This window comes from Peromyscus maniculatus, chromosome 1 (assembly GCF_049852395.1).
Source record: "Peromyscus maniculatus bairdii isolate BWxNUB_F1_BW_parent chromosome 1, HU_Pman_BW_mat_3.1, whole genome shotgun sequence".
Lineage (NCBI taxonomy): Eukaryota > Metazoa > Chordata > Mammalia > Rodentia > Cricetidae > Peromyscus > Peromyscus maniculatus.
The window spans coordinates 36,659,307-36,668,170 of NC_134852.1; the positions used below are offsets into that span (position 1 = coordinate 36,659,307).

Consider the following 8,864-nt stretch of genomic DNA (forward strand, 5'->3'; position numbering starts at 1 on the left):
TGGTGGGCCCCTGGTGTCTTACTGCACTTGTTCCCTTCCCAAAAGGTTGTCACTTTATATTGTCCAGCCCCACTTGGTGTGCTGATGATGGTGCACATGTTATGACCTGAAGTAAAGGCTGTGCTCCGGCCGCCAGGGCTGCTCAGCAGGGAAGAGAGGGAAGCCCTGCCCTCTGAACAAGTGAGGGAGCAGTAGGCCAAGAGGCAGGAGGAGAGACCTGTGGTCAGGAAGATGCCTGCTCAGACAGTTGACTAAGGAAATAACCATCAGCAGTTAGATGGAAGACTAAGTGGGCGAGCTTTGAGTCTGGTGAGCCCCGAGGAAGCAGTGGCTGGCCTGGCACAGTCCTGAAGAAAGGCTGAAGGCAGTCCCATTTAGACCTGATTGACAGGACTCCAGATAGCTGTCCTGAAAGGAAACTTGACTCACATTCCTGTGGACTTTGCCCATGTTGTAGGTAAGCTTAAGTTTGGCTAAGAGTGCCTCATTGTAGAATGCTTAGGGCAGCGAAAACTTGAGAAAGGCACTGGAGGATGACCAGGGGAGACAGAGCCACCTTTCTTAAGGAATTGATAAGGCTTGAGTATAATATGGCCTTCACAGGCTCATGTCACATGGTTCATTTATCTCCAACTGCTGGTGTGATTTGGGAGATTTTGTGGGTTTTCAGAGGTAGGACCCAGTTAGAGGAAATAAATCAGTGGGGATAGGCTTTGGGGGGGGTGTTGTGCTCTGCTTCCTGGTCTTCATGAGATGAGAACACCTGCCTGTGGCTCTTCCAAGTGTGTGGAAACAAGTGATTAGACCACTGAAATGGTAAATGAGGAGCGTGAGTCCATCCTCACGTTGATTATGCCAAATGCTAGGAAAATATATAAATTTTTTCCTTCTGGGGAGATGAGAACTGCAACTGGGTTTCTGCTTGGTGATAGATTTATTGGGATTTCTTAGAGGCGTGTGAGAAGCCCTTCCCAAAGATTTTGTGCAGTTGTTGACTCTCGGTTGGGGGTGTGGTGACATCCCTGTTTGGGGGATGTCAAGAGTGTCCCTTCCCTCCTAGCTATCACTGTATTGTGTTTGTGGGTCATCATGTTGTTTGCCTTCAAAATGGGTGCTTATCATCATTCTTACTGGTGGGACACAGCCACTACATCCACAGCAGTGGCTGTTAGGCTTCTGTAACTTGCCCAGGAAACCTGTGTCCACCCCTGAGCTGCTCAGTATGGTAATGCGAGCCCCTGGAATCTCATCATGTTGAAGCGTGAGATTTTAGCAACCATGCTGTTCTGATGGGAGTGCCTCCTACCTCACCCCATGACTGGTGGCCACTAGAGGAAAGACCAGGCTAGAAATACAAAATCAAGGATTTAGGCCATCAGTATTCAACAGCTACTTGAAATTTCCTAGGCTTGCTAGAAAGAGGACTTAGGGGATACCAAGGAGGATAGTAGGTAGAAGATGAGGGCCATTGAGATGAAGCTAAAGCAGACGAGGGAAAGTAGAGATTAACAAATCTGAGGTTGACAATTTAAATTGTTTTTGTTTTTGTTTTTTCGAGACAGGGTTTCTCTGTGCAGTTTTGCGCCGTTCCTGGAACTCGCTTTGGATTCCAGGCTGGCCTGGAACTCCCAGAGATCCGCCTGGCTCTGCCTCCCGAGTGCTGGGACTAAAGGCGTGCGCCACCACTGCCCGGCTTGTTTTTGTTTTTATGGCAGGCTCTGTAGCCCTTGCTGTCGTGGAACTCATTATGTAGACCAGGCTGGCCTCACAGAGATCTACCTGCCTCGGCTTCTACCACCTGAGTGCTGGAATTAAAGTCATTGATAAAAATTTTGAATCCCTGGTTGTGGGTCTCTGCCGATGCAGTAAGCCAATTTAATAAGACCAGGTTTAATCCGACCAAAGCAGTCCTGGGTGATCTGGGGGTGTAGGGGTGGGAAGAGGAAGTCGTGTCACTGTTCCCAAGGAGGGGGCCTTAAATACCCCTGTATGTGCGATCTTTGAGCAGCTCCAGGGGAGGATCCACTACTTGGCTGGCTTTCTGAGGGTGGAACCTGGAGAGGGAGGAAGTGGAAGTTCCCAGCTAAACAGTCAGGTGCCTCCACCCTCAACCCTGAGGTCTGCAGGCAGATCTCTGAGTTAGATGCCACTCTGCTCTACAGTGAGGTCTAAGAGCCAGGGCTACACAGAAAAACCCTGTTGGGGGTGGGAAGTGGTAATTTAGTAGATGGGTTAGGATTAGTTTAGATACCAAAACACCCAAATTTTTGTCATGAACACTCACAATGCTAGGAAGGATGGACAAACTTAGTGAAAATTCCTCTTGGCTTAGGAATTGACTGGTGAAGAGTTTAAAAAAATCAGTTCAAATGGAAGTAGAGGGGCATCCCAGGATGGCAGTTTCTAGAGCAGTAGGTCCAGACTGGCAAGAAAACTGAAATTTCCAACTTTGGGAATTATAAAAAGAAAGTTAGGGGCTGGAGAGATGGCACAGTGGGTGAGAGCACTGGCTGCCCTTCCTGAGTTCAGTTCCCAGCAACCGCGTGGTGGCTCACAACCATCTGTAATGAGGCCTGGCGCCCTCTTCTGGTGTGAAGGCATGCATGCAAGCAGAACACTAGACATAATAAATCTTTTTTAAAAAATTAAAGCTAGTTGTATGAGGAGTTCAAAGCCAGCTGGGACAAGCAAGTCCTGCCTTGGGGGGTAAAAGTCAATACAATTGCTGTTGTATTTGAGACTTGGAGAGAAGTTGAGAATATAGGGGAAAGAATGGAAGTTTGTAAAAACCAACAAAGCAGGGACCTGAAATAGCATCTCAAAACCCAGCTTGAGTCCCACAGTAAGGATGTCACAGGCAGACATCAGATAAACACATAGATGAAACAGAAGCTGTTACCAAGAGGGCATTGATCTCCATATGTGCTGTGTTGTGCCACATACACAAAGGCAAGTATATCTAAGTTCACAAGAGGGAAGGTAGTAAACAAATATGTGTAATACCAATATCTAGGCCAATAAACAGAAGCAGTGTTTGATACAGGACCAACTTGCAGTATCGGGGCTTGCTTCCAGAGGAGCCAAAGGGGTGTTGTTTATACCCAGACCACCTTTTTTGAGATAGGGTCTCATTGTATACTTCGGCTTGGTTTGGAACTTAATATATAGTCCAGGTTGGCCTCTACCTCCCTAGTTCTGAGATTACAGATGTGTGCTACCAGACACAGTTCATGGGGTGCTTGGGATTTTGGAACCCACGGCTTTGTGCATTCTTGGCAGGCTCTCTACCAACTGAGCTACATCCCTAGCTCCATTGGTCAGAGTTTTAATTATGTGTGTTCTTTCCTGTGTACATGAGTGCAGGTGCCCTGAGAGATCAGAGATGTCAGATCCCCCAGATCTGGAGTTAGAGGTGATTGTGAGTCGCCTGATGTGAACCCAACTAGGTTTCATAGCAAGAGCAGAACACTGTAGTCAACCTCCATCCCTGTTACCAGAGATTTTAAGGCAAAAGCCCCAGCACTGTCAGCCCCAACAGGCTAGGCACCACCCCCTTGTAAAGAGCAGAGGGATTTCTTCACAGCTCACTGGAAAGAGGAACAGTCTTTTGTAGTGCTGATATGAGGTTTATTGTTAAGAGATGTGTGGTTAAGCAGTCCTGGCCAAGGTGTATTCTAGTTCATACTAAACTCAATGTCTTGGCCCCAGTCTGCCCTTCAAAGTGTCCTGATAATGTGTTCATTCCATGGTTGAGAGTGGAACCTGCCATCAGGGATCATTTCCCTAGCTGAAGGGTGGTCTGTTTAGTTTGGTTTTACTTGTCCCTGGCACTCAAGGTGGCTCTAAAGGTTAAGGACAATACTCTGTACCTTAGCTAAAGACAGGAAGGCAGAAACTAAGCTCCATAAAAGCTGAAGCAGGTCCCTGGTTGTTTGGTTCAGGTTGCTGCTTTTGAAGCCAGGCATGGTGGGGGAAAGCCTTAAATCCCTGCTCTTGGAAGGCCGAGGTAGGAGGCCGAGGTCAAGGCCATCTTAGGCTATCTGATGAAATGGGTCGTTAGGAAAGGCACAGGCACAATGATGTTTTGTTGTTGTTGGGTTTTTTGTTTGTTTTGTTTTGGAGAGATGGTTTCTCTGTGTAGTTTTGGTGCCTGTCCTGGATCTCGCTCTGTAGCCCAGGCTGGCCTTGAACTCACAGAGATCCGCCTGGCTCTGCCTCCCGGGTGCTGGGATTAAAGGTGTGCGCCACTGCCGCCTGCCACAGTGATGTTTTATCATTGACACTGCTACTGTTGAGAGGACTGGGGCGGAGAGCCAGAGAAGCCTGCTCCCCCTCTGCCCTGAACACAGCCTTTTCTGACCCCACATCCCCACCCAGCTAAACCAGAATCCTGTAACCCAACAACCATCAACAGCATTCCCTGTCACCGACCACTCCTCTTGGGCCTCCCCACCTCGCTTTCCTCCTAGCCCCCTTGTTCCTGCACTCCTGTCCCCTGGGCTTAACAGTCAGCAGCATCTTCTGACCTCCAGTTCAGACATCACAGGCTCAAGTGTTCAGGGCTTAAGCATCTGTCGTCTAAGCTGACCACCAGCTGATGGTCTTCCTGCCTCCATAGTGACCATCACAATGGGGTTTTGCAATGCTGGAGACTGAACCCAGGGCCTTCTTACTAGACAAGTACCAGCGAGATAGATACTGTTCAAGCAGTTCCACATTAGTCTGCCAGTCCCCTAGGCCTCAGCTTGATGGGACATCCTCCTTCCTGCCTCTTCTGCAATCCAGACTCCCAGGGTACCCCCGGAGAGCTTCAGATACCCATTAGACCATCCTATGTCACTCTTAGAGATTTACATGAAAATACAGGTCCACTCGTGCCATCGTGACTGCCCAGCCTCTTGGGCACTCTGGGTGACCTAGGCTTTATGGATCGTTGACTTTATCTTCCAAAAGTCTCTGAACTGTGAAGGTCCCTGCTCAGGTCTGTCTCTGTGTCTCTGTCTGTCTCTAGACAGGGTCTCACTATGTAGCCCTGGCTGGCCTGGATGTAGATCATGCTGGCCTTAAACTCAGAGATCTGTCTGCCTCTGCCTCTGGAGTGTAGAGATTATGTAGAGATTAAAGGTGTGTGCCACCAGGCGCTCGCTCTCTCTCTCTCTCTCTCTCTCTCTCTCTCTCTCTCTCTCTCTCTCTCTCTCTCTCTGTGTGTGTGTGTGTGTGTGTGTGTGTGTAACCAAAGGTGACCTTGAACAGAGTTCTGATCTTCCTGCTCCAGCTTCTGAGTGTTGGGATTACAGGCAAGCACTACCCTGTGATTTATGCTCTGCTGGGGATGGGACCCAGAGTCTTGAGCATGCTAGGCTAGCACTCTACTGACTGGGTTACATCTGCAGCTTCAGATTTCATTTTTCTGGTTTCTGGAGACAGGCTCTAGGTCTGTATCCCAGGCTTCCAAGTCGCAGCGATCTCTTTGCTAGGCCCCTGGAGTGCTGTGAAACCACGCCCCTCTGGACTTGTGAGTGTGGAAATGAGGGGAAAGTGCCGAAGGGCACAGCCATGCTGTAAGGAGCAAAGCAGCACGCCGAAGGTGCAACAGGAAGATCGCAAGCAGAACAAACGCGTGCACCTGGTAGTGATGTAGTGGCACCGGGACGCGGCACGCACAGGACTAGGGTTTCGCCAGAGTTCCGGAGTGGGCGGGGCCCCTGCGTAGCACCGCCTTGCCGTCCGTGGTGAGGGCAGGGCCTCGAACTGTGGGTAGCCGTGTGGGCCGGGTCTCACGCTGCACCACCTCCTTGCCGGCACTTGTGGGCGGGGCCTCGCGCTGCACCTCCCCCTCCTCGCTGGCGCCTGGGCGGGTGGTTAGTGTTGGCCGCGACATGGCTGCGCTGGTGGAGCCGCTGGGGCTGGAGCGGGGTAAGCGCTCCGGGGGATCCGGTCCGGCCTCTAGGCTCAGTGGGCCGCGCCAGCCAGGCAAATGCCGGGGGCGGGCGTAGTCGGGGTGGGCGGGGCGCGGCCTGCGGTCTGTGGGCGTGGGAGGGTCTGGGGCGGAGCGCCCCAAGAACACCCTGCCTGGGGTTGGGGTCCAGGGGACCCGCGGGACGCGTCGACCGCTTCCAGCCTGACCTCGGTCGCCCTTCCTGCTGCCCTCGCGTGCATTCGCGGTCCCCACCGCGCTCTGCAGACGTGTCCCGGGCCGTGGAGCTGCTGGAGCGGCTGCAACGCAGCGGAGAGCTGCCCCCGCAGAAGCTGCAGGCCCTGCAGCGGGTCCTGCAGAGTCGCTTCTGTTCTGCCATCCGCGAGGTGAGCACCCTGGTACTATGTGAGTTGTAGTTTCCTTGCGCTGCGCGGCGGGGGCGGCGACGGGCAAGCAGACTCAGGTAGTCATGTCCAGGGCTGTGGACTGGCATCTCCCTAAAGCTGCCGCCTCCCCCACACCCTCAGGTGTATGAGCAGCTCTATGACACGCTGGACATCACTGGCAGCGCCGAGGTGCGGGCTCACGCCACAGCCAAGGTAGGCGCCTGCCCCCGCAGCTCTGGGTGACCACAGGCACAGTGCCCTCCCAAAGCTGGCTATCCCTATGCCTTCCTCCTCATTTGCTCGTCTCTTCCACCCTATGAAGATTTATTTATAATACCCTTTAAATAACTGCACATTTTTAACTTGAATGCACATGAGATTCTCTTTAGCAACAGGCGTGGAAACTGGCCTCACTCGCCTGCCATGAAGATGACCCTAAACGACAATCCAGTTGGATGTCGTGAACAGGGACACCTATCCAAACTGCAGTGCCACACTCTTGTTACTGCCTGCAGACTCGGTCCTGTCCCCAACTCACCCACCTCAGCCCTGGGGTGGGGGCTAGTTTCCATTTGTCTGAAAGCAAGATTGGCAGGTGCTGAGTACTGAGGACAGACCTGGCTTGTGGAAGAATGTAAGTGGTCTCACAGGTGCTGGTCACCACAAGGTGGCCTACCGTTGCGCTGTGGCAGGACTCCCCTACTTGACCTTTGTTCCCTGGCTGCAGTGCCCTTCCCTCAAGGAGGGTCTCTCACAGCAAGGCACCTCCTCTCTTCCAGGCCACAGTGGCTGCCTTCACAGCCAGTGAGGGTCATGCACATCCCAGGGTCGTGGAACTGCCCAAGACGGATGAGGGTCTGGGCTTCAACATCATGGGCGGCAAAGAACAGAACTCACCCATCTACATCTCTCGAGTAATCCCCGGAGGGGTGGCTGATCGCCATGGTGGCCTCAAGAGGGGAGACCAGCTGCTGTCTGTGAATGGTGTGGTGAGTGCGGTAGCGCAGTGTCTGTATGGAAGCACTGGGTGGAGCGTAGCCTCTGTAGACACCCTGTGGGGAGCACTGCTGGCCCTCAAGGATTTCAGAGAGCCTAGCTGGGATTCTAGTCCAGTGTAGGGGAGGGAAGTTTTTGCAGGAGGAACATCAGGGGTGGTGGATGTTGAAGGATGGGTAATTCTCCGGACTAAGAGGTGGAGGGTGGTTCTGGCTGAGAACAGATAGGGTCTGTAACTGCACTCCCTGACATGAGGAGAAAGGTTAGCTCTAATAGAAGTCTGGGCCACCCGACATCCTGAAACCCCAGTGGTTAGAATCCAAGGAAGCACCACCGAGGAGGTAGCCTGGCCAGAGAAGCTGGGCTTTTGTTCCTGGGCTGTGAGGACAGGAGAGCAATGGGCTTCGGAGGTGTAGAGACCTCTCCGGACTCTGGGAGGACAAGGACAGGGTCAGGGACCTGCTTCATTCACTAAGGACTAAGCTGCACTGCCATGGCAGGTTTTAGGGTGTGGGTGCTGAGTCTAAAGTTGGTGATCCACGCGGGGTGGGGGTATGAGGCCTTGGAGACTCGACCCTGGCAGCCATCTCACTATCCACTGGTCCCATGTCCTGGGTAGGGTGGTAAGGGCAGCGGTTTGGGCCGGCAGTCTGTGCGAGGCCTGCCCTGCAGAGTGTGGAGGGCGAACACCATGAAAAAGCGGTGGAACTCCTGAAGGCCGCCCAGGGCTCAGTGAAACTGGTGGTGCGCTACACCCCTCGGGTGCTGGAGGAGATGGAAGCCCGCTTTGAGAAGATGCGGTCAGCCCGTCGGCGCCAGCAGCACCACAGCTACTCGTGAGCCTTCAGTGACCACCCTCCCCTGCCGCCTTCCCCAGCCTCAGACTCCCAAACAGGCCAGTGAGCCCAGCGGCCTTCATCCCTTATCCCGGGCTCCTCCCAGGGACTTCCTGACTCTTGACCTGTACCATGGTAGCCAAGGCCCTGGGACCTTCTGGCTCCCCAAGATCAGAATTCCTGTGCCTGCTTTTCTGAACCGTTGTCTCCAGAACCCCATCCTTAAACATCCCGTGCCCCACTGAACCTCCTCTGTGCCTGAACCTCCCCTCTCCACATCCTTGCAGGTCTTTGGAGTCTCGAGGCTGAAATCACAGAGCAGGATCCTCCTCCCCTGTACAGTATTATTTATTGTCGCTGGCACCTTATTTAAAGATCTTTAACCCTCACCGAGTGTCTTGTGTGTCTGTCGCGCATCCTGGAATAGTGTCTGTGGAGGAGGAGGGTGAAGCTGAGGTTAAAACCAAGCTCTTTCCAGTATGGGAAGCAGCTCCGAGGGCTGAGGCTGGCCGGCTTCCCAGAGACTAGCCCGGCCCAAGGCTGCGTCTAAGTGAGTGCCAGGGCGCAGCACTGAAGACCACTGTCCCCAACACTTAAGAGGTTCGGAAGGAGAGGGTCTGGCAGGGTCTTCCGCCGCGGGTCGGACGCGGGAGCCGGAGCCTGAGCGCTGCCTCTGTAGGCGTGGCGGAGCGAACCATTCGCTGGGGGAGCCCTGTGGGCCGTGCCACC

At 53.3% G+C, this 8,864-nt stretch overlaps 1 protein-coding gene across 2 annotated transcripts; it reads left to right on the forward strand.

Moving 5' to 3' along the window:
- The first annotated feature begins 5,766 nt into the window (after positions 1-5,766).
- Positions 5,767-8,524, forward strand: Lin7b (lin-7 cell polarity scaffold B). 2 transcript variants are annotated; one of them, XR_001579511.3, is made up of 6 exons: positions 5,767-5,916; positions 6,185-6,303; positions 6,445-6,516; positions 7,083-7,292; positions 7,919-8,135; positions 8,423-8,524. XR_001579511.3 is itself a non-coding variant. In XM_006986271.4 (6 exons), exons 1-6 carry the CDS (start codon positions 5,880-5,882, stop codon positions 8,442-8,444), a joined length of 624 nt encoding a protein of 207 aa, XP_006986333.1. In that variant the 5' UTR covers positions 5,767-5,879; the 3' UTR covers positions 8,445-8,524. The 2 variants fall into 2 exon arrangements, 1 of the variants encoding a protein (XP_006986333.1); XM_006986271.4 differs by having other exon boundaries at positions 7,972-8,135.
- Positions 8,525-8,864: the final 340 nt, after the last annotated feature.

What these genes read in the sequence shown, in the direction of transcription:
- Lin7b (XM_006986271.4), top strand. Translation starts at nt 5,880, where the DNA reads ATGGCTGCGCTGGTGGAGCCGCTGGGGCTGGAGCGGG. An exon ending in GGGCTCACGCCACAGCCAAG is followed by an intron (nt 6,517 to 7,082) that starts GTAGGCGCCTGC and finishes CCTCTCTTCCAG; the next exon opens with GCCACAGTGGCTGCCTTCAC. An exon ending in TGCTGTCTGTGAATGGTGTG is followed by an intron (nt 7,293 to 7,971) that starts GTGAGTGCGGTA and finishes CCTGCCCTGCAG; the next exon opens with AGTGTGGAGGGCGAACACCA.